Genomic DNA, 23642 nt, shown 5'->3' on the forward strand with positions numbered 1-23642 from the left:
GGTGCACACCGGCTGTGCCGGTCCCAGGGCACCCCTCAGCCCCGCCGGGCGGGCGGCCGCGCATGCGCACTGCGGCGGCGCTGTCCGTTCAGCACCACGCGGACCCGCCGGACCCGCCGCTGCCGGTGAGCGACGGCCCCGCTGCCGCCGGACCCCCCGGCCCCGCCGGACCCTCCCGGACACCCGCCCGGCTCTCTGCTCTCCCAGCGGGATATGCCACCCCCCGCCCGCCCGCAGGAGCGGCAGGACCCCCGGGAAAAGCCGGTGCCTGGGGCTTACTGGCCTCACGGCATCCCCGACCGGCAACCGCTGGGCCCCGCTCCCCCCCGGTACCGGGATGCGTTCCCCGGGCGGCCCCCGCCCGCCGTCCCCAGCCCGCATCCTCCCTCTTTTGCAGCCGGCTCCCCTCGCCCCACTCCTCGCCGGTGCCCCCCCCGCCCCTGCAGCCCCGGGGAGCGAGCAGGGTCCAGCCCCTCGCCCGCAGCCCCCTAGGGGAACCGGCCCGGGCTCCTGCCCGCGCAGTTGCCATAACGACTCCGCAGAAACAGACGCTGCTCTTCCCTCCCAGCTGCCGCTTGCGGAGCGGGCACCCCCCCGCCGATGCGGCAGTCGCCTACCACAGCCCCTAGATGGCCCTGGGCAGGTGACCCCATCTCTGGCTCGGATCTGAGCCCCGCCGCCTTGTGCAGCATCGAGCTGCTGATCACTGCTGGCATGGGCACTATAAAAATCCACCTGGCAAAAGAGGAGGTCCCACATACAATGAACGAGTCCCAAATCCCCGGTCCCGACTTTCCTGGAAATCAATAACCTGTCTATGCAACGTGGTCTGCTCATTCCTTCACAAGGTGGAAGCTGGTTTGCAGAACGGTTTTCTTTCCCCAGTGCCTGTCCTCTGGGAGAAGCTACCCATGCTGTCTACCCCTGGACATGTGGCTCCCCGAGTTAGCACAGTACATCTCTCACTTGCAGAAGGACAGGCATGCAGGGATTTTAAATTTTCTACGGGAGTTGAGAATGCCCCTGGCCATGTCCTGGGACAGCCTTTCCTTCCCCTGGGGTTGGGGCACTCTGTTCTTAAGTTCCTGCTGAGAAATGTGCCAGTTGGCAGAGTCCGTTAATATTCCCCCTCTAAGTGAATGACTGTGACTGAAGTTGGCTACAAGGAGGGTTTTTGAAATAATGGTCTTGGTCTGGAGACGAGGTGAGGGAGCACCAGCGAGCAAGGGATTGCAATGCTCAATTACATCTGGCCTTTGCTGAAGGCTTTCTGTGCCAAAACCAGATCTGGCTGGGAGCCTCCAGCTTTTGTTGAGTCCTTGCTGGAAGGAACTGTGCTGTGGATTGCTTGTTATCCTTCCTGAGCAATATGTGTGGCAAGTGGGACCTTCTCTGCTCCCACACTTACCTCTGTTTATGTTTTTCATTTCATCTGATCCAGCTGGGCTGGCTGAGTCACTTCCGCAGGAGCCTGCTGGTAGCAGGGCTCAGAGGCGGGCAGAGAGTCAGCCCAGGCAGACTCTGGGTACCACAGGGAGGTTGGGAGGCACTGTTATTTTAGAGGCGGAAGTGAGACAGGGTTGTATTTGTTTTGCCTCTGTGGCATCCCAACCCTTTCCTGGCTTTTGCTACACATGCAGAAGGAGGAGACTCTCCTACCTTTAAGACCTGGTGCCAAGGCAGAGCCTCAAGGTTTGGTTAGTGCAAGGCCATCTTCACTGAGACACTCACGGCACCACTGAGGAATCACACTTAATTCAGCTCACTTCAGCTTGCTCCCAGGACAGCATTCACTGTGCCAGGGCTGGAGGACTGCTGCCTGTCAGGCAGTACTGACTTTTTTTCAGGTGCAGCTCTCAGGGTCAACATTGCCCTGGGAAACAATGAACAGCTCTTGGATCCTGCAGCCTGAAAACAGGTTTCCTGGCTCACCACCATAGCAAGCACGGTGGGGTGCTTACTCTGACAACCCTCTTTAGCTCCTGAGTTCAGTGCAGCCTTTATTTTGCTGTCTCAGCAGTTAGAGGAGTGCAAGCAAGATAGGGAAGAAAAGGGTAAATATGCCAGCTGTGTCAGGGTATAGCAAGGGTGACTGCCTCTGAAAGGGCAGGCCCTCCGCAGACACAAACCAGTCATTCAATACCTGCCAAATAGGGGCAACTGAGTCAGGCCCAGCCTCATGATCAAGAAGCAGGGCCATGATGATGGGGCAGGGCTGAGGTCCACCTAGGACACCAACCTACAGGGGAAGGTCCAAATCAACGGTGCCAACAGCCTAGCATAAGAAAAGCTTAGCTAGACTAAGATGGAGACTAGTGCTCCTATAACACTTACCAGAAGATAAGAGCCCCAGACTAACCTTAAACAGATCCAGTGGGCCTATGGGCAGGAGCAGTGGAGGCTCCAGGGATAGCTGGTTAGGGCCACTAAGGTTTATTAGTGTCCCAAGAGCCCTGAAAACTGTTGGCCTGTGGGGGAATTGGTAGGCAGGCAGGCAGGCTACAGCTACAGCTACAGCTTCTGAGATGCATGTGCTAGGTACTAGGAGTTATGGACACTTCCCAGCTGTGAAATGTGAAATGTTCAGATTGGTCTCTTTCTTCTTGCCAGATTGTTTGCAGATGCAGAAAGAGCATCAGAGACTGTTACTGTAATGTAGAGGTGTGTGCTGAGACACAGCTTTACACCATCAGGATGTCCAGTGAAGCCAGAAACCTAGGACTACAATGGTAAGGATCTAAAACCAGAACTGGTTTTATGCTTATGTCTGTAAAGATTTCCTGTATGCAGACCAATTGTGATGTGGCTGTACAGCCCTGAAGTACAGGGAGTGGGGGGTGTTACCCGTTGTAGCTTCACAGTGAAGGGACCACTCCAAACAGACAAGCTTGAAGAACCAGAGCTTTGTTCTGCTCTGCACAGTCAAGATTTGCAGAAAGCTTCTGACATATGCTCTGCCTAAGGTGGGTCTGCATTTCTCTTGAGAGGCGTCTGTAAGTCTCCTTTTTAAGCTTCAGCAAGATGCACATTTTTAGTTGAGCCATAATACCTCAAACTGTCTGCCAAAACACCTTTGGCCCTGACAAGTGCTGGGTTGTGACACCTGCAGTTCTTGCAGGACAGCTGGGGAAGTGTCCTGCATAGGTACCTTGAACAAGCAGAGGACACTGGTCAGTTCCCTGGCTTTCCTGTTATCCCAGTGACCGTAGATGTCCTGTGAGGGAAAGCAGGGCTCCTGCGTCAGGCCTTGAGCTGATCCGTAGTAATGAGAGACCAAGCTGAGCCCTGGGGGGAGGAAACAGATTAGCTCACAACAACTGCTGCTACAGCTTTCTTGTGTATTCCTTGGAAACATAGGGTGCTAGCTGCTCTCAGAGCCAAGGCATGGCATCTTCATTCTCATGAACATCCCCTGAAGTGAACAGAGGCTTCAGCCAGCCTCACTGCTGTGAGGCAGTGCTGGTGCCTATCTGTGCTTCTGAAGACTCTAGAGGAGCAGTTTGCTCTTCACCTCATCCTTTGGGAAGCAGAGATGACATTTAGGAAATTGGGGCTTGAAGGGAGGGGAGTCTTGTGTTTAGAAGAGCTCACCTCAAGTCAGGAACCCCAGTCTTTGGTTCCCAGAGATGCTCCTGATTTGCTGGCTATCATAGGTGAGTCTTCCCCACTCATGCCACTTTACATTTCCCTTGTATTGAAAATGCAGCTATTTCCATGTCAGAGGTGTTATAAGAGGTTGGTTTGGTTTCCTGAAGCCTGCTGGGGTCTCCAGAAGCTGGTGCTGTCAAAGGATACACAACTTATTTTTAGGAGATCAGTACACCGCCAAGCCAATATTATTCCAATGTCCTAAGATCTATCACCTCATATGAGGGCTTGGCATCTTGCTGGCTAAACACCTTTGTCCTTGCAAAGACTTTGGGGGCATTTCCTTTACAGTTTTCTATTAGTCTCAAGTGGGGCAAGAGATAAGATCTTGTCAAGGATACCAGTAGCTCTGCAGTGTTCACTCCTTTAAGATGTGAGAGCTAGATGAATGCAGAATCACAGAAGTACAGTAAAGTCTCTCAACACTGTTTTTCCTTGGACTTTCACCAGGTTCTTTCAAAGCATCTGGCTCCATCTTTTCACTGGCTGCAGGATAAGTCTGACAGCCTCCAACACTCCAATGACAGCCTCCATCACTCTCAAGGTTGGAGCAGACCACAGCTGGACTTCTTGGTTGCATGGGAGGAGGTGTTGAGCTCACAGGGCAAGTTCTGCTGTCAGTGAGTGCTGAGATTGCACAGTGCCACCAGAAGCCAATTTTAAGCTGGTGAAACCAGAACACATGATGACTTCTGTTCAGCTCTTCCCTGTACATGCCACCTTCCTCCTTCTCTTATTGAGAAAAGAATCTGACATTACTGTCAGGGCTAAAAAAAAGTAAATAGAAGCAGAGCAAGGCCAAGTTCTGCAAGTCATAGCTGAAAGAGGAACATGCATGAGAAGCTACACACAAATGCAGGGTTATTCTGCAGCATCCCCCTCATGAATCTTCTGCACTCGAGCTTTCAGTGTGTCCTTTGTATGTGTCTCCACACATCTCCACGATGGCAGGTTTTACTCAGTTTTCTGGATATACTTGTAATTACTCCTTTATAATAATCTTCCAGGGTTTTCACACCTTTTACACAATTCTGTATGTGCTATGTTCTCCCTGTGCTGGGTCACGCTGTCTATCTGGGGCTTACTGTCTCTTTTCTGCATAAAATGCTCTGTATTCATTACTCTTACTTCCCCTTACACCCTTTCCCCATTTGAATCTTGAGGATGAAGGTGTGGGGAAGGGATCACATCTTACTGCTGCAGAGATTAGCTGGAGAGCAGCTCCAGAGATCTGTGCTGCAGCACAAGCATGTCCTGGGAGGCTACACCAGAGAAGTGTGATTTGCGTTGTTTCTGACTAAATTTGTCTCTTTGATGCAGTGACTCATCGTGGTGAGGTGGGTCTGGTGAATGACCTGCTGGCACCCAGGAATCTCTGTCTTTAGTGGAGAGCCCACCTCACCAGCCAGAAATCTCCTGCTTTTCTTCAAGACCATCTTTCCCTGAGCATCTTTTTACCAAGCGATACTCCCACACAATTGTTCCCCTAACTGCTGTGTAGGGAGATTATTTATGGCTCAAGTTGTGCTGAGGCCCCACCTCCCACGTCTCCAGGACAGGTTTTATCATGCTGTCATTTCTGTCTTCATCTTGACAGAGCAATGCTGGTGCAGGAGGAAGCCTGCGCACTGTGCAGGTGCTGCCTGTCCCTGGGACAGAGTTCACGGGGATTTCTGTAATAGCAGGTGTTCCTGGGGCATTACAGAAATATTTTGTTACAGGCCACTCTGAGGACCAGCACACAGCTTTTGACACCATCTTTCTGTACTTCTGGTCTTTCAAGTCTGTGCTCCTCCTGTGAGAGGGAGAGCATCAGGCAGCGAGCTGGGACACTGAGTAGGGCACTGGCAATTGGGCAGGCAGCAGCTATCCCTCACGTAGAGTGTACTTTGCACTGGTTCATCTCTCTGGTAAGACATTTTGCAGTCTGCCCTCTTCTAGAGTGCCTTTCACCCTGAAAAATCCTGCTGTGGTCCCACATGACTGCCCCATACAGGGAAGTTACAAGAGGCACAGAACAGTGCAGTTGTGCTCTCCCCAGTGCCAGGCTTGGAGGGGTGGGGCAGGGGGGACCTGATGGCAGGACCTCCAGTGCTGTCTTTTTACCCTGACTAAGCTGTAAAGCAGCATTTGTATAACAGACTGTCAAGGGAGGCTTTTTTCACTGTTTATCCTTAACCACCAGTCTGGTGGAATAACAGATAAGTGCATCAGCCCATTAAAGACTTGGCTTATGCTGCAGTGGCTTTTTTAATATACAGCTAGGAAGTGGTTGGGTGTTGGCATCAGAGGCAGAAGGCATTAATTAGAGCCATGTAGTTAAGTCTAGGCCCTGAGGGAACACATGCAACCTAATTGGTTGCCCTGGAGCCCTCAATGCAGAGATGAGGGGAGTTCATCTTCCCTTGCCGTCACTGGCACTCATCTCCTGCAGGGCTGGAGTTGCTATTTCCATGATACTTCCAGTGAGCCGGGTGAGGAGAACCCATCTGCTGCTGCAGTGACTGTCCCCACTTGCTAGACTACAGTGTGCCCTGAGTCTACAATACAGTTGCACCGACTTTGGCAGCAGTGGGACAGAATATGCCCTTCTGCCCTTGTGCTTAAGTACAAACTGCTCAGGAAACAGCTCTGACAGCCCTGCTAGGCTCAGAGGAGCAGTCCTGGGATGCACTGGGGTGTTACCCCCAGTGGAACTCGAGCTGCAGCTGCAGGAGAGGCACCTTTCCAGAAACTGATCTGAAGCAGATGCCTCTTGCAGGCACCAGCCCCTCCTGGAGCCACCTGGGGGAAAGAGCTCTTGTCTACCCCCTCTTCACCTGAATTTTATGTAAATGTATACAGTTGCTGGGACACTATGACATCTCAGGTTGATCTCTTCCAAGCAAGAAGTTCATCACTTGATAACACCCACATCCTTCTGGCCTTTGGGGGAGAAAAGTGGGTTGCAGGCTTACAAAGACGAGCCAGTATTGCAATACTGGCAATAGCTAGAAAACTCCTGGAAGCTGCCTGTTGCAGAGCCCAGGGGGCTGAAAAGGATGACAGGGAGCTGAGTGGACCCTAATGCAAGAAGAATGTGGTACCTGCAGGCAAGGACTGGAGGTGCTGAAGTACCCAAGTGATAGTAAAGTGATAATGCACTGCTGCCTAGTGCATTACACTGCTGGCTCTCTAGCTAAGCCCACTGGATTGAGGTTGTGCGGAAGCGAGGGAGACTCCTTGTCCCCTTCTGTTATATGCCAGAGGGGTTCTCTGCTCCCTCCTGTCCTGAACCAGCTGGGGAGGGATTCACAGCAGGGAAGGATCAGGACAGCCAGGACTAAATCATTCTCAAAGCAGGGCTAATGGCATTGCTGGCCACACCCACATATGTGGGCACATCTTTCAGAAGTTATAAGGCTGTGGGAAGGTGAGGGGGATATAGAGCGGGATGTGGTAGGGAGAGCAACAGCTACTGCTACTGCAGGGGAAATGGATGTTTTGGACAGAAACGTGTTTTCTGTGGATGGTCTGGATCTCCACTCAGGATGGTAGGAAAGGACCTCTCTCTTACCTTCTGCTCTCAGCAGGGCTGCCTGCAGGTGCTGAGAAGGCACAGATATGCTTGTTCTGATATGGACACACTGGGAAAGCTCTGAGCTCTTTCCACTTGGTTAAATTTGTCACTCTGGCTGTGGCTTAGAGAAAAGCCTTCCCTCTCCCCGCCCTCCTGCCATCAAGAAGCTGCTGAAGGAATCAGGTCGTTGATCCCGCAGCAGTGAGGCCCCTAATTAGCCCAGCTTCTTGGAGTCTGCCAGAAAAGCCGGCTGTGTGTGAGGCAGCTCTGAGACCCACGGTCCTCAGTGTGGAAGAGAGGGGCCCTGTGCAGGCAGAAGCCTGGAGAAGGAGAAAATGGCAGCACTTTGATGAATTAAATATGAGGAGAGCCTGCCCAGCCTGATGCTTCCTCCCCATGTTCCCATGCCTGGAAGGGGAGAAGGAGACACACTTTCTGGGTGACAGCAGGAGCAGGTGGGCATGGAGCTGGGCTGGCTGCAGGCAGGGAAAGCAGAAAGGAGAAGCAGCTCTTCCCAAATTCCTCTTGCAGGCATTATGTACACGTGAAGCCCCAGCTCCCTTGGGCTTCTCCTCTCACACACATTTAATAATGATTGCTGGTCTGGGTAATAAAGTGCTGTTTAATAGCAAATCGATCTGGCAACCTGTGCGAGCACCAGAGTGCTGGCTGCCAGTCCCAGTGGCTGCCACACACAGAGCCAGCACACTGGCAGCACAGTGGCCTGGAGCCCAGCCACAGCATCCCTCACCTTGGTACTCAGCTGTCCTATATGAGCTCTACTCACACATGCCGCTGGTGACAGCAGAGCCCACGCACCTAAACAGGATATAAATGACGGGTGTTTTTGCCCCCTTGTAGCTAGGAGTGGTTTTCTGAGACTGGCATGGCATTTACCATCCTTGGGGTGCCGTGACACTGTGATATCAAGTCCCTGGTGTCTTGAAACACCTTGGCACCCATGGCTGTGGTGTGCTTAAGGTGATGACCTTTGGAGAGATAAATCCCTGGCACAGAGCCTGTACTCTAAGGCAAGGACCAGCAGCCTGGGGATGTTGGCCGGTGGCCTAGGCCCCATGGCAGCTTTTGTCCTCTCATCCTTGTGGTTCCCAAGCAGTGGTGGAGCACATGGGAGCCCGTATCCTTTGGCACAGGGCCCAACACACAGGGCTGTGCATACTCACGCATGAGGACACGTGCCGGTGGCCCCATAGTAACTTGCACGCTGCTGAGCAGGGACGTGCCCTGCGTGCCGATGTGCACACCGATAAGCGCAAATGTGGACACGAGGACACTGGAACACACACGCCGACGTACGGGGTCGCACCGCCAGCGAAAGAGGTTCACACCGGCACACGGGGGTGTGCACACCGGCACACGGGGATGTGGAGGATGCTACACGGAGGGGGTGGACCCGCCCTCCCGCAAGGGGACCCGCACCCGGCGGCGGCGTGGGTTCGGCAGCGGCTCCTCGCGTGCCGGTGCCACCGCGCGGGGCGGGGCGCGGCGCCCGCGGGTTTCCCATTGGCCGTGGGGGCTGTCAGCGGGGCGGAGTGACAGCCGAGGGCCGGGATTAGCGCGGCGGGGAGGGGCGTGCTGCGGCCGCTGGCACCATATCGGACCGGACCGGACCGTGCTGTGCTGTGCTGTACCGTACCGCAGCGCACCGCGCCCGACAGGCCGAGCCGAGCCGAGCCGAGCCGGGCCGGGCCGGGCCGGCGGTATCGCGGAGCAGCGGCGCGCAGCATGCGGTGGCGGCGGCGGCACTGCCGGTGAGGCGCGGGGAGCGGAGCGGAGCGGGGCGGGGCGCGGAGGGGACCGGAGGCTGGAGTGGGGCGTCAGGGGAGCGGGGAAAGTTGCAGCAGTTGTTGCGGGGACCGGGGCGGCTCTGCGTCCCTCCGGCAGCGGTGACCGGCGGGCGGCGGCGCGGGGCTGCGGTGGCACCGGTGGCAGCCGGCGGGGCCGAGACACCCCCATCCCCCGCCGCTGTCGCGGAGCGTCCCCGGTGTGCCGGTGCGGCGGGACGGGTGCGGAGCCGCTGCCCGGGCAGGGAGAGCGCGGTCGGCGGCGCCGCGGGGGGAGTGAGCGAGCGGGAGACTCCGCCGGCCCCCTGGCCGGGGAGGCTCCCTCCTTATCCGGATGGATGTCACATCCACTCAGGGCTGATCCCGCCGAGACGGGAGGTGCCGGGCGAGGGAGGCCGGGCGGAGGGTGGCCAGGGAATGAAGAGCATGCTCAACCTTAGCTCAAAGGGGGGGGCACGTCCCCTGCCTAAACACCCCATCACGAAGGGGTCCCCTGTTTGCCCTACAGCCCCGGACCGCCAGGCACCCCGTTTCAGTCACCACTGCATCCCCTGAGACTGCTCCGTGTCCCTCCGGAGGGCAGAGTCATCTCTCCGCGGCCATCCCGCCCTAGCCCCGCCAGGTGGCCCGGCAGCCACAGCCTGGTTTCGCCAAATACGGCCCGTCGTGTGAATTCAGCCCCCAGCCCTGCACCTCTTGCTTTTGTCCCATCTCTATCCCGTTCTTTGCCCAATCCCCTCTCATCCTCCCCCAGCGTTGTCCCCACACTCCCGTGGCGTGGGTGTGCTCTTCCCCCGCAGCGTAAGCAGTTCCTACTGGTGCTGCCTTCCCACCGCATCGCTCCGCCAGGCAAGCGCCTGCAGGGGGACCAGCCATCCCCTGTTGCACCGGTTTCTGCTCAAAGTGAGGGCCAGGAAGCATCCCTGGACTTCCCTTTGGTCGCTAAGAAGGGACAGCAAGGAGGAATAAGTTCCTTGTGAGGGAGATGTTTTATTGAACAAATTAAATCCCCCAGTGATGTGCAGCTCCCAGCCATCACACTACAGCTCCCGAGTTTTCCTCTTTGAATGCATGCCCAGGGTTGTTCAGGCACACAATCTGTGAGCTTTCATCTGCAGAACTTCTCCTGCCTTTAGGCAGCAGGACCAGCAAGGCTCCCTCCAGCCCACTGGTGCTTTACAGCCCAACCCATTCATCACAGTGATTTAAAAAGCATCCATTCAATGCACAACTGAAATCAGCAAGCAGGAAGCCTTAGCTCCATCATCGTTTTTTCATCTCAGTTGCATTTGTGCTTTTAACCTTTCATTATTAAAGAAAAGCTCACTCAATGGTGTAGCCATCCAGCTTCAGTGGGTCAAAGGTAGGCATGGCCTTTACTCAGAATTTGATAATTCTTTAATAACCAGAACGACACTCTGGTTATCCTATTTATTCTAGTAATAACTCACATGCATTTAGATAGGCTGGTTTTTGTAGGTTTGTTATGTTACAGTGAGTGCAAACTATTCCAAGTGATAAGTTTTTTCCTTGGCATTTGTGTCAGTCTGCATTGAGATAAAAAGTGGAGTTTCATTTGAAATATATAAACCCTGCATCTTTATTATTTATCAGTTAAGTTCAGCAACCTTGAATGTGAACACAACCATAACAGGAGAAAAAGATTTTAAAAACAGTAACTGATAAATTAAACAGGAGAGTATATTTTTGCAGTGAGTGAAGTAAGAGATTGTTGCTGCTCAGCAGGAGACAGATTTTTTAGCAATGTGATAGTGCAGATAGATGAGCGCCTGTCCCAAAGGTGTGATTTGGGCTATTTTATTAAGAGTTATGTCTCTGCATCTTTGGAGCCTAAACACTGTGGGAAATTGAGCCCCACATCCTTTAGGAATTTTATCCTGTCTGATTTGCACTCAGAAATAGGGAGAAGAATCATGTTTTCCTGTTTGCAGCTGACACTTGGTTTCTCACTTTCAAATAGTGAGAGTGAAGGACTTAGTTTCTTGGCATCTGTCAGAAGGCAAAAACAGCCAAGCAGAGTCTTCTCTGCACATTAAGAATTCTAAGAAACTCAGGGGAGGATAAGTACAAGTTTTAGCACCACTGGGAGAAAGAAAAATGTCAGCACCGGGGCTGAGAGGGACTCCGGGTCCTGCCTTCCCCTGCAGCCACCCCATTGCTGTGGCGTGTCTGGTCCCATCTCTGGATAAATGGTCTCTGGGCAAGAGACAGGCAGGCAAGTGAGCTGTATGCAGGGCAGGCATGCCTTGTTCCCCCAGGCTGAGATTGTCCGTAACCACTGCTTTTTGGATCTACTGGTGTTGACAGCTCTGTCTGCGCCACCAGTAGTGGCTGCGGCATGTGCTGGTGTGACACAGTTTAAACCCAGGCTGACCTCCAAAGACAGAGACTCCTTGCCCTTGCTGCTCATGTTAAACTCATTGAGCAAGTGTAATCGGAGGATGTCTCCGTGATCCAGTATATAATTTTTTTTCCCCCTTATTGTAGTGATTTTAGTAAGCTATAGGCTGTGGGAAGTAAATATATAAATATATTCAACCTAAAGCAGTATAAATGAAACCCATTTTATAGTATGTTCTCTCACTGTGTCTGGGGTGCTGGTCTGTGGGGTGTCTGAGCATTCTGGCACCCTGGGGAGAAAGCATACACTCTGGGTGCCTGGGGCCAAGCAAGGGACTGCCAGTGACTCTGCAGTGATGCTGGTGTGATGCCCTCAATGAACCTTGCCTGCTTCTTGCATTAGGAGGGGACTTGCCAGGGACTATGTCAACTGGATCACATCTTGCTCCTGCCGCAAGGACAGGGCCACTTTGGCCTGTCCTCCCCATAGCCCCAGACTCTTTCTTGTGCCTTCCCTTCCCTAACCAGCTCTCCTCACCCTTGTTTCAGGGCTGCCTGAGGATGCATCGCCTCTCAACTTGGACATCTCAGAGCTGCTGGGAACCTGCCTTGCTGTGCCACCCTGCTGTGCTCCAGACTTGACACCTCTGTGCCCTCTTCCTGCAGGATGGCCCAAGCGGGGGGACCTGTCCGCTTCCACCCCGAGGAGGGCTGTGCTGCCTCACCCCCGCCATTTGCCCACAGGGTGAGCCGGAGACCTTGGCTGGCAGGGGGGAGCCTCGATGCTGGGCGGCACAGCCCCCCGCCCTGCCTCACCCCCAACCTCAACGCCGGCCGCCTCCACCTGCTGCGCAAGGGCCTGGCGCCTGATACCCGCCGCTGCCCCCTCGGTCTGTACAGCAGCACCGGCTCTTTGGCCCGCAGGCCGGCCGAGGCGGCACCCTTTGGCAATGGGAGCTGCGCGGGCACAGGGCGACTGACTGCCCCCTGCACCCCACGGCGGGGCCGGCCTGGCCCAGCCATCGCCTCCCTGGGCAGACGCAGCCCACCAGTGGCGGCAGCCCCGGAGGGACACAGCTCTGTCGTCACCTTCCGCTTCATTGAGAAGGCCAGTGTGCGGACCCTAGGGAGCCCGACAACACCCCATGTCCGCTGGGAGAATGGTCCCTACAGCCTCAGCCGCAGCCTGGAGCTCACTGGCGACATGGGATCCCCCCAGCCCCAGACCCTGCCCCAGGAGCGGCTCCTGCACACACTGAAGCTGGAGGCCTCCGCATCTGACCCGCTCCTGGCCGGGGGCCAGACCCCAGGGGAGATGCGTCCCTGTGGGAAGGAGTTTTGTGCCATCAACACCAGCTGCCTCTGCCGATCCCTCACCAATGGGCTACCAGAGGAGTTCCCCACCTTCTCCAGAAGTCCCCTGAAGCCAGAGCCCCGTCCCCAAGTAGGTACAGGGGTACCCCACGCTGGGCACAGGGCTCTGCCCTGGGGATCCATTGCCCACTCATCTCTCTTCCCTCTGCAGGGCAACGCTTGGCTGTACCCCCGGCAGAGCTCGGCCCATGCCCAGCGCATTGCCAAGGCCAAGTGGGAATTCTTCTATGGCTCCTCAGATGCCCCAAAGACAGGTAAGAATTTGGAGGGGGATGCCCTTGGCTGCACCCACCCCTCCTTTGCAAGTCTGTATTGCTGCCAGGAGTCTCCCTGGGGCTGCCCATCCCAGGGGGCTTCTCAGTGCCTTCTCAGAAAGCCAAATCTCCCCCAAGACTGGCCAGTCTGTGTCCTCCTAAGGCCAGATTCTGCACACAGCAACCTCCCTGCAGAGTCCCCTGTGGCCATGCAAAGGAGATACCAGAGCCCATGGCTGCTTCTGTAGAAGGGCTTTTGGGTTCAAAAGGGGGCTAAAGGTTGGCTGTGGATCCACTAGCCCTGACAGCAGCCTGTCTCTGCCTCTCACACTCTTTTTCCTTCTGTCTCCCCATCACTGTTCCCCAGTGCACATCACATAGTGGAGTCACCATCCCTGGAGGTGTTCAAGAAATGATTGGAGATGGCACTTAGTGCTGTGGTTTAGTTGACATGCTGAAAAAGTTGGGACGTTTTGATGTTGGCAGGAGGATCAAAGGTTGGACTTGATGATCTTGGAGGTCTTTTCCAACCTTAATAATTCTGTGATGTGTCATGAACGGCACATGAGCTTTTGGTGTGTGTGTCTATGTGATGCTGCAGGAGTGGCTCCTCAGAGCTCTCCAGTGCACTTCCCATGGCTCTGAATGCTTGGGCCTTCCTTGCAGGCTCTTCTGCCTCCGACTCCACCCCCTTGGCTGAGTCTCCCCAGAAGCCTGTCTCCCCACTGCCTGCCAAGCCACCAGTGTCAGTACCTGAGCACAGTCTGAGCCATGTGGAAGTGGAGATAGAAGTGTCTCCTCTGGGCAGCCAAAAGCCTGGGTCCTGTGAGACTGGGATTATAAGGAGGACAGTGAAGTACTCCGAGACAGACTTGGACACTGTTCCACTGAGGTGCTATCGTGAAACAAACATCGATGACATCCTGGCCGAGAAGGAAGAGGTGGATTCAGCAATTGAGAGCCAGAAGGACAGTGAGAGCAACCCAAGCTTTGGGGGCACTCCAGGCAGAAGGAACAGCACACCAGAGGAGCCCCCCACCCCAGGCATTGGCTGCTTGAAGGATGGGCTGCGGGACAGGGACGTGGACGTGGATGAGGACAATGAGGTGGTTGCGGCAATGAAGAGGGAGAACAGGGAAAGGTGAGGCTCCGTGCGTGAGGGCAGAAAGTTCCGCTTACCCTCCTTATTATATCCTGCATGGCAAAATGGGCTCTGCCAAAAAGCGTCTCACACAAAAATCCCATTAGCTCCATGCAAGCTGTGTGTGGGGGTGAGATGGGATTCCTGGATTTCACCTCTGGGACTGGAGCTGGAGCTGGGGCTGGGGCTGGGACTGAGAGGGGGCCCTTACTGCCCTATGGAAAGAGTAAGGCAGCACAGGTGATCCAGCCCTGGGCACTAGGCTCACTCCTGGGTGAACCCTTGCAGCTGAGGTTGCCTGGCTGAGTCAAGGCTTCCCAGTGGGTGCTGCTGGACTACCCTACTCTTCGCATATGACTGTGCTTCAGTGGCAGGAGCAGTCCCATTTGCTTGGCCTCAGTAAGTATTTGCCATGTTTGGGAAAGAGTAGGGGATACATTTGGATGCAAATAGCCTTTTTTTGCCTTTTGTATGATTTTTCACATGTGTGGCAAAACACCCTGTGCTTGGGAGGCCGATGGAGTGGGCGATACTAAGGTTGTCATTCAGTTGCCTGCCCCTGGGCAGCAAGTGTGCTCCAAACTGCTGTCTGCCCACTGCCAGGCAATCAGGACCTATGAGAGGTGGCCCTTTGCCCATGGACTTTCCTCTGGAGTGGTGGTTTGACCATGAGAAATGACAGGCATCATCAGGTGGATACCCGCCCCAGAGCACTGTGTGGGAAAGACACCTGGAGGGGAAAGACCCTGGCTGGGAGTAGGAGATGCCTGTGCAGGCAGCAGCAGCCAAAGTCATCTCCTGACATGTGTTGTCAAAGAGTCTTGAGTGAGGTGAGGAGGCTCAGCATCATTGGCAAGTGCTCCATGGGAGTGGGGAGAAGTTTCATCTGGGAAGCACAAAACCAGGGTGATGCTTGGGATGCCGCATGGCAGCATGCACTCACCCAGCTGTGCAAAAGGTAGGTAGGGGGCATATAGGTAGAAGAAAAGGAAGAGGGAGGTTTTGATGTTGCCATGAGGAAAAAAAAAGAAAATATAACCCTCAGTGGTGCTGCTGCACTGGAAAGGAAAAAAATGAAGGTGCTTAGCTGACCAGGACGGAAGGTGCACATCCCAAGGACAGATAGGTTCCTGTCAGTTTGTCCAGCCTTTGCATCTCTGTTGGAGGGGACAGATACATCTTTTCCTGCTATCTAACCTGTCCTCAAAACATTTGAGTTCTAGAGAAAAGCTGAAAATAAGCCATTGTAATGCACTTCTTTTTCCAAATGATGTTTTGAGTAAGATGTAAAGTTATTACCACTGCAAGCGAGTTCTTCAGGTTGCTGTAACAATTATCTTGCATAGTGGTATTTTTTTTCCAAATATGTACTAGACTGCTATGAGCTGGATGAGCTGTAAGCCTAGACCTGCTTTTTGTCCTCTGAGGCACCCTACTGCAACTCCCCAGGCAGTGCTGAAAGCTTGGATGTGTCCTTATATGCATTGTTGCTCCTAAAAGATAGTGCTCCTGGTGTAATTACCAATCTGTATATAGTGATGTCATGTTCGTTTTGCACGGCTTCTTTGTAGACCAGTGGGGTGTTTTTACTCTGCAGCCCACTGAATATTCCCCTGGTAGGTGCAGACCCTGTGGGCAGTGTCTTGAAAATTATGAGGCTCAAATTGCGAGCTTGTTCAGTCCCTGCATCACAGCCCTGGATTTTTGCTTACACACTGTTTTGAGCTCTGCAGCTGCAGTCCTCATCCCTGTTTACCAGTCACCAGTATTGATGTTTTCTACTTCAAGCTTTCTGCTTTGCTTGCTCACAGGAGCAGTGAAGTTGGGGGAGTGAAGGAGCCCCCCTGACTCCCTGGACCTGGCACCATTCTGCCACTGCAGGAGCTGCTGAACTTCAAGCCTGTCTTGGTAGCTGGGAAGGGCCAACCTTACAAAATTATTGAAGCACCTCTGGATGCTGATTTTCAGCTTTTAGATATGTACATCCATTTGACTACCTAGCTCTAAGTGTTTAGCACCTTCTGAAAGGGGAACTTTGGCTTGATACTATCTTGTTGTATTTAGTATTCTGGCCAAAGGTCAGAGTCTCCTTTGGTGGTTTACCCTCCCAAAATAAGAAAGCATGCTAATAGCAAAAATAATCCAACACCAAATCAAACAAGGCATGAAAAGCAATGGAAAAAATGGTGTCTTCTTCCAGCAAATCTGCTCTCTGAATATATTTAGAGTCAGATCTACTGACTCTAATAACTAGTTTAAGCCTTTACTGTCTTTATTCCCATTAGTCCCAGAGAGCCAAGACCTGTGAGTGAGAGCAGGCTCAATTCCCTTCCTCCCTGAGCATCACCAGACGTGCTGGCTAAGCTGTAGGAAGAACCTGGCTTGGACTGCAGTGTGGGTGCCTTGGGCTGATAAGAGAGAAGAGGCTTTGCTACAGGATGCCCCTGTCTCTTGAGAGCACAGAGGGCTGATGGGAGGCAGTGATGCTTTTTCTCCCTGCAAGTAGAGCAGCTTTCCCCAGGAAAGCCCTTAGATCTGCTACTTGGGGAGCCTTTCCAGAGCCTTTGTGCTCACTGCTTAGTGGCAAAAAAAGAGCTGCAGGGCAAGCCTTGTTGGGGATTAAAAAATGGTTATGGCCTCAGTTTCATCAAATGTTTAAGTATATGCTTAACCTACCTCAGTAACCACTCTGATGTGTTTTGCTGAGGCTGAGCCTTTGTCTCAGAGTCCAAACTCGCCACAGAGTCACTGATCAGGGTGATGCTCCTGCATCCCATGGGCTCAGTCTGGAGGGGGGATGCTTGGGGTGATGCTGACAGGCACATGCCAATGAGCAGGAGAAGTGCCTGCAGCTCTTGGGGAAGGACTGAAGACAGTGTGACGGCATGGATATGGCAGGGGAGTGTGTACAATCAGGGGGAGACTGCAGTGCCTGTGGTCAGTGCCTGAGCATGGGACAGAGTTAGGACACTGAGCCCTAAGAGCAGGCTGCTGCCACGCTGGAGAAGTGCAAAGGAGCCTGTGGGGAGTGCAAGGAGATGCTGGGGCTGGTCTGTACACGAGTTTTTCTCTGAGAGGAATAAAGCAAAGAGCTGCTTGATGGTGCTGTACCTTCTTTGAACTGAGCTAAGATCCCCACACAGTCCCTGCTGTGCCTGTGCAGGCTGGAGGAGTGGAGCATAGTGGGGGCAGTCAGCAGTCTGGAGGGTCACAGGAGCATTTGGCAGAGAGTGAAAAACACTGAGGGCCAGAGGAGAGATTTTCCCCTTCTTCCCCCTGCCAGGGACAGCACAGCTCTGCAGCACCAGACGGGGAGGGCCAAGCGAGCGCCTTCCCCTCCATCAGCTATCAGGTGCAATTGGAGAAACCCGGTTGCTCAGATCCCTGTGGTCCCCGTATGCAAACCTTTGCCTGAGGTGCTGCTGGCTTTGGCACTTACATGCAATGCAGTAGAACCATCAGCTCCCAGCATCCGCTTCCCCTCTGTATCTGCCTGGCCCTCTTCTAAGGAAGGCTCACTGCTCCTCCCACACCAGCTCATGGCTGGAAACCTATTCTATTTCGCACTGCCCATCACCCTTGCACAGATGCTCAATTACAGCTTGTTAATCTCCTTCTTTGCTCTCCTCGTCCCAGCTGTGTTTGTCTGGCTTGGTGTCAGTGTACTGGCCCCTCCTGGGGACCAGAGCAGAGCATGGAGGGACTGGGCAGCACAACAGGGGCTGATGAAGCATCTAGGTCTGAGCAGGCAGCATTGCACATATGCTGCTGTGACTAGATCCTTCTGGAGCTGAATGGCTTTGTGCTTGATATTTCAAGGTGGAAAGATTGCTTCCAGAGCTTGGATGATGTGGACAAAACCACCTGTGGTTTTTCTGTGGCTTGGTGGCAGTATACTTGATTACAAGAATGAGCCCAGCTCCCTCTCCTGGGAACAAGGTTCCTTCTGTCTGCTGGCACTGTCTTCCCTGGCACAGCCCAGTCACCCTCTTTATGGATTTGAGGTGCAGAACAGTCAGCAGCATTAGCTTGGTTTAGTAGCGTGCAGCTGGGTGTGGGGGATGGTGAATGCACATTCGCATCCGTAAAACAGGTCTGTAGATGTTAAAGAGGTCTCTTCTGCCTTGTCCTGCCAGAAAGCCATCTCAGAGGTGGCTGCTCCTGGGGCTTCTACAGGAATGGTAAGAGCGTCAAGTGGTGCTGCGCAGCCACGGAAATGCTGGTGGATGGGTGAGATCAGCCTGCACCCTGCCTTGCTTACCTGTGTCTGGCTTTGCTGCACTCCTCTTGAAGCCAGCTGGCACTCTGGGGGAGTCAAGCTGCCAGCTCTTGGCCTGCTGAAGAAATCAGGGTGAGATTTTTGAGCAGCATGTAAAGGCTAATGAATGAAAATCATTTGGTGTGTGTAACAGCAACACATCTTCTGAGTCCTCTGTATGAAGCTGTTTGTTCATAACAAATGTTATGACAGGCTGGAGCAGTTCCTCTCCTTTAATCAGAGGAACGAGTGGCATAACAAGTGCTTTTCCGCTGCTTTAATATAATGATAGCGGCTTATGAGTAAAGTAGGTTTTAGGGCTGTGTTTGTGCTTGTACAGCTGAAGCACTGATGTTCCCTGGGTTGGAAATGTCCCTGTTGTCACGTGCTCAGGTGGGTGGGCAGGCTGCACTTCACCTCATTTACAGGACAAAACACTCAGGGTTCCAGGCTTTAGAAACTCCTGTGTTGGGCTGGACCCAAACCAGCATTGGAGAGAGGCTTGGCCTTTCTGTGGGTCTGACAAGATGATGAGCCAAGACCAGGCCTGGCATCTAGGACATGGGCCAATTCAGATCCCCAAGCCCAGAAATGGGTGTGAGGCTCCCTCTGTACTGCCTAGGGAAACCTGGGGCTCAGTATCACTTTGTGCTTAGTCCCAGATGTCTCCTGGGACTCAACCTCACCTTATGATGGGTCCAAGACATCTCCTGGAACCAGCAGCAGACCTTGCAGATGGGTGTTGGTTGTGCTCTGAGCAAGGCGCTCAGTGACCACAGTGCAGTGTTCATGGAAGAAGGTGTCACACTATGCTGAGCAGCTTCGGGAGGAGCCTTCTGGGTACTGGAAACTCTGAAGGCTCATGAAAAATTCAGCCACTTCCAGATTTGGTTGGAAATGGAGCTGAACCACATCCTGCTTCTGGTACTTGAGCCCTTTATTGGATCTAAGCTCAAGCCAAGTGATTGGGAGCAGTAGCCATCTCATAAGCTTCTTATGAGGATGAGCCACTATAAGGAACAAAAGTCTGTGGTGCATTAAAGGAGAAGCATATGTCTGGAGGGAGGCCAGCCCAGTCCCTCTTCCCATGATGTCTTGGGTAGGTGAGGCATTTCCTTGGTGGTCTACAGATGTTCAGAAGAGATTTCTGCCCTCCTCAGTTTCCTTCTGGAGCAGCATGTGGGCTTTTGTTTCAGGGCTTTGATGCCTTGCTCCTCAATGATCAGTTCTTCTCACTTTCTTTCCCTCTAGGATCATGGATCGAGACACACAGGGTATGCTCAAGTCTCCAGTGCCCTTCCTAGGGCACAGCCTCTCCAAGGATGGCATGGACTCCTTCAGCAAGCATTTTGAGACCATCATGGAGTCCCATCGAGCCAAAGGCACATCTTACACTAGTCTGGACTCCATTGATATCCTTTCCTCCCCAGCCCGCACCCATGGGACCTTTTTTACTTTTGACCTCCCAACCCTCACCCCAGAAATACAGGGACAAATCCGAGACAGCGCCAAGCTGATTGAGGAGAACTTTGCTCCTCTGGCTCATTTGGAGCCAGACTCTGGGACCAGTTCAGCCACAGATGCCCCCTGGACAGAGAGGGAGGAGGAGCAGGGGAGAAGACGGAAGGGTGCTCGGCACAGCCCTTGCCACTCAGTGGACAGCTTTGGTACTCCCTTGGCCTCCAACACGAGGTGAGTGACCAGAATTGCTTGCTGTCCAGCTGGACCACCAAGGCTTGATGTGGAGCCTAATGCTGAGGTCTGTTTTGCAGCCAGAGTCTAACCTCTGTTGTTGGAGAAGTGTCAGGACTGTGTGTGCTGGATTTTCTGGGCAGTGGCTGATCAAGCCAGTGATCACCATGATGTTGTGGTAGGCATGTTGATGGGAACACAACTCCTTCTTCATTTTTGCCAGCTTTTCAGGTGCTAGAGTGCTGTAAGGTTTCCTCCAGGCAAGCAAACAGGGAGTCCCAGGACTTCAATCCTGTGGTGGTTTCCATTGCAGGACAGTCCGCCATCCACGGTGGCTGTGGGGAGAGGCCAGTCAGAAGTTAACTACCAGTAGAAATTCAACAGCCTTTCCCTGGTGGGGACTGTGTCCCTTGCCATCTGAATAGCAGCCTCTTGTTTCTTGAACTATTGTCCTGGCCTCCTGAACCTCCTCAGCCTTGTTTATATTGGGAGATGAAGGGCAGAGATGAGCACAGCCCACCAGAGGCTCCCTGTACATTGCTCCAAGCTTGTGTGCAGCTGGGCTCAGGATGGCTGCCCTGTGCCTGGGGAGATCTCTAGTGGAGTGGGCTGGGGTAGCTCAACCCCACCACTTCCAACCTGTCCCTGTGTGAGTCCATATCCAGGCTGACACACCTTCCTGCACTCCTCCCACTTCCGGCAAAGTCTTGTGCTGAGGCACCTGTGATGTGGCAGTTTGATAGGCTGCATCTTTTCCACACTCATCTGGAGTGTGGACAGGTCTGGTTTGGATGTCAGATCTGGTCCAGTGGTTTAGCTGCAGAGTTGGTGGCTATTGGAGTAGCTGGTGTCTCATTCATGCCATTGCTGACCTTCCTGTTTTCATTGCCTCCCTGTAAGGTCTCTCTGCCCAGTGACTTTTTGTGCAATGCCAGAGCATCCTGAATCCCTTATCTACTTTCTAGGCTTAGGCTGTGGTCTTTTCCACACCAAAGTGATGTCACTTCTTGTCACAGTCTGTGCCATCCTTGTAGGCTTAGGTTTGTGCTGTAAAACTGGTCATTTCTGGGAGATACAAGGCAGCGAAGGGTGGCAGTATCCAGCCACAGTCAGTGCTCTCTGCAGGAAGAATTGGCTTCCTATTTCTCTGCCAAGGCAAGGGACTGAAACAGAGCACCCTGGAGAAACTGAGAGGAAGTATCTGACTTACTGTCCACGGGATGCCTTTGTACCACAGCAACAATGCAACAGGGGACGGAGAGATGTGAGAGTGCAAAGACACAGCTGGCATCAGGGATGACAATGAGGTCACTTAGCAGAGGTTATTCCTCACTGGTTTATAGTCAGTGGAGCACAGAGCATGCTGGCAGTGCTGAGGACGCTGCAGCACTGTGTCTCCCTCCTAGCTTAGGCTTCAGAGCAGTGCTGGGCACAGGCTACAGAGAGATATTGTGTATCCCCCAAGCTGCCCTATATCTTTTCTGAGCCCACTTTTGCTGAGCCTCTTGTCTTCTCCTGTTCCAGCAGGACAACCTTTGGTGGCAGGGGAATGCAGGGGAAACCCAGCTGCAGCCCCCACTGTGCTCCCTGGCCTGGGAACTCCGAGGCTTGGGCTTCCCATTGTACCATAAGCTCCAACCTCACGTCTGTTACACATGCCCACAGAGTACCAGGCAACTATCTTTCCCCATTTAGAAACAATTCCCTTGGTTATCAGTAAGTCCCTGCATAGCTCTTCATTTTGTCCGTTTCAGTCCCTGTTTCTTACCAATCTCATGGGCTACAGGTGATGTTCAGACCCACCATGCTGCCCTGCAACAGCTGAGCCAGTGCCCTGGCTCCACTAGAGGCTGCAGGAATGATGATGAGAAATGAGAAGTGTGAGAACAGGGCCCAGCAAGGAGCAGCCCAGCTCTCTGCTCCCCGGCATGGAGTGAGCCTCCCCTCACAGTACCCACAGGCAATTGGGAGAGAGGCAGGTGTGGTTGGGATCTGCCATCTTGTGCACTGGAAATGAGTGGAGATTGGGACTGGGAACAGGAACTAGGCTGGGAAGGCATGTGGCCCCAGGGGCTGAGACAGCTCATCATCTGCAGGGTCATTACTCAGGACGTAGGGCTTTCTGGGAAGAGAGAGGTCTAAGAAGTTTCCTCTTCCACATCACTGGTGCCATCAACTTTCTAGACTCTGAGTGGAGCCGACCACAAAGTTGAAGCTTCCCACTTAGTTTGAGGGAGAAGTGTCCGTACTGATTGCTCAAAGGTTCTCATGAGCTGGAACCAGCAGATCCTGATGCCTGACAAGGCTGATCTTCTCGAGCAGGTGTCCTTGTAATGCTCCAACTAAGGGGTAGTTGATGGAAATTGCTGAGGAAAACTAAGGAACCTCTGCAGCCATTGTTATGCAACATTACCTGTGCCAGCAGGGCCAGAGCAAGGCATTTGCCACTGCCCAGGGTCACTGCAGGGTCACAAGCAGTTCAGACTGACTGCCACCAGTGCAGATGCGACCCCAGGCAGGGGGACTCTGCAGTGGAGACTGTGCTTTACACTGTCTATCAGTCTCAGGGTTGGCAGAGGTGACCTCAGCCTGCAGGGCTGTGGTATGAGTGATGTGGTGACTGGTGATGAACACCAGTAGGTCTGGGCCTGTGCTGCCCTGCAGTTGTCCTCCTTGTGCCCCCAAAATCTTTGATGTTAATTGTTGCAATGCTTGCGGTTGGGGTCTGGGCTGGAGATGGCCCTGCATCCTGTGACTTTTTGCCTCTCTTGGTGTCAGGGACGGCCAAGTCAGTGATGCCCCTGCATTACTGGGGATGTGTGGTGTCCCCTGCAGCCAGTGGCCTTGGTTCATGCAGCCTTGTTGCTCACACCAAGGCTCTGATGTCCCTCGGCACACAATAATCTGAGACCATGCTTTTATCTTGACCTTGTATGTGGAAAGTGCGTCTAAGCGCAGACCCAGAGATGCCTCCCTGGGTGCTGGGATGCATGCACCTACTGCAGCAGGCTAGATTGAAAAGTAGGGAGCAATGGCTGAACACTCTCCCCACCCAGCCCCCGGCGGGACACCCCACAGTGGTGGGCACACCCCAGCGTGGAGCAGAGGCTCTGTGAGTAGTTTATCACCCCTTTTTGGGCAGGGCTGAGCAGAGGGCTGCACTTAAAGCAGTCTGTTCCTGTGGCTATGACACTGACCCACAGAGCATGTGTGGAGGCATAACCCCCCCCAGGGCTGGGAGGTCCCTCCGGCCAGGTGAGGCTGGCCAGGGACAGATGCAGTGCTGGAGAGATGTCGGGGCGGGAACGGGCGGGAGCCGGGAGCAGCGCTGGGGACTGCAGGAAGTCGCTTCTGTGGTGGCAGCCGGACTTCTGCAATTGCAGGTCCAAATTGCAAGACTTGGCCAAGCTGCCGGGTGCAGGCTCAGAAAATCACCTGGCTTGCCCAGTTCTGTGCACGGGCTGCCGGCCCACGGGCAAGGCGATGCGGGCTCTGGGGCGTGAGCCCCAGAGGGATGTAAATGGGCAAACTGCACCTCTCTGAGGGTGCA

The 23642-nt window shown here is 53.7% G+C and overlaps 1 protein-coding gene across 2 annotated transcripts in view; it reads left to right on the plus strand.

The window, feature by feature from the left end:
- The first annotated feature begins 8856 nt into the window (after positions 1-8856).
- Positions 8857-23642, plus strand: part of PSD (pleckstrin and Sec7 domain containing) — a 38507-nt gene continuing 23721 nt past the window's right edge. Inside the window, exons 1-5 of one of the 2 annotated variants that reach the window (XM_050305707.1) lie at positions 8857-8979; positions 11923-12817; positions 12899-13001; positions 13668-14142; positions 19652-20092. In XM_050305707.1, the coding sequence (XP_050161664.1) occupies positions 12041-12817; positions 12899-13001; positions 13668-14142; positions 19652-20092 (1796 nt within the window). In that variant the 5' untranslated portion in view covers positions 8857-8979; positions 11923-12040. Of the gene's footprint in view, positions 8980-11922; positions 12818-12898; positions 13002-13667; positions 14143-19651; positions 20093-23642 lie in introns of those variants that run through there. The other variant, XM_050305708.1, reaches the window with a different exon arrangement.

This window comes from Myiozetetes cayanensis, unplaced genomic scaffold (assembly GCF_022539395.1).
Source record: "Myiozetetes cayanensis isolate MyiCay16 unplaced genomic scaffold, myiCay2020 scf10, whole genome shotgun sequence".
Classification (NCBI taxonomy): domain Eukaryota; kingdom Metazoa; phylum Chordata; class Aves; order Passeriformes; family Tyrannidae; genus Myiozetetes; species Myiozetetes cayanensis.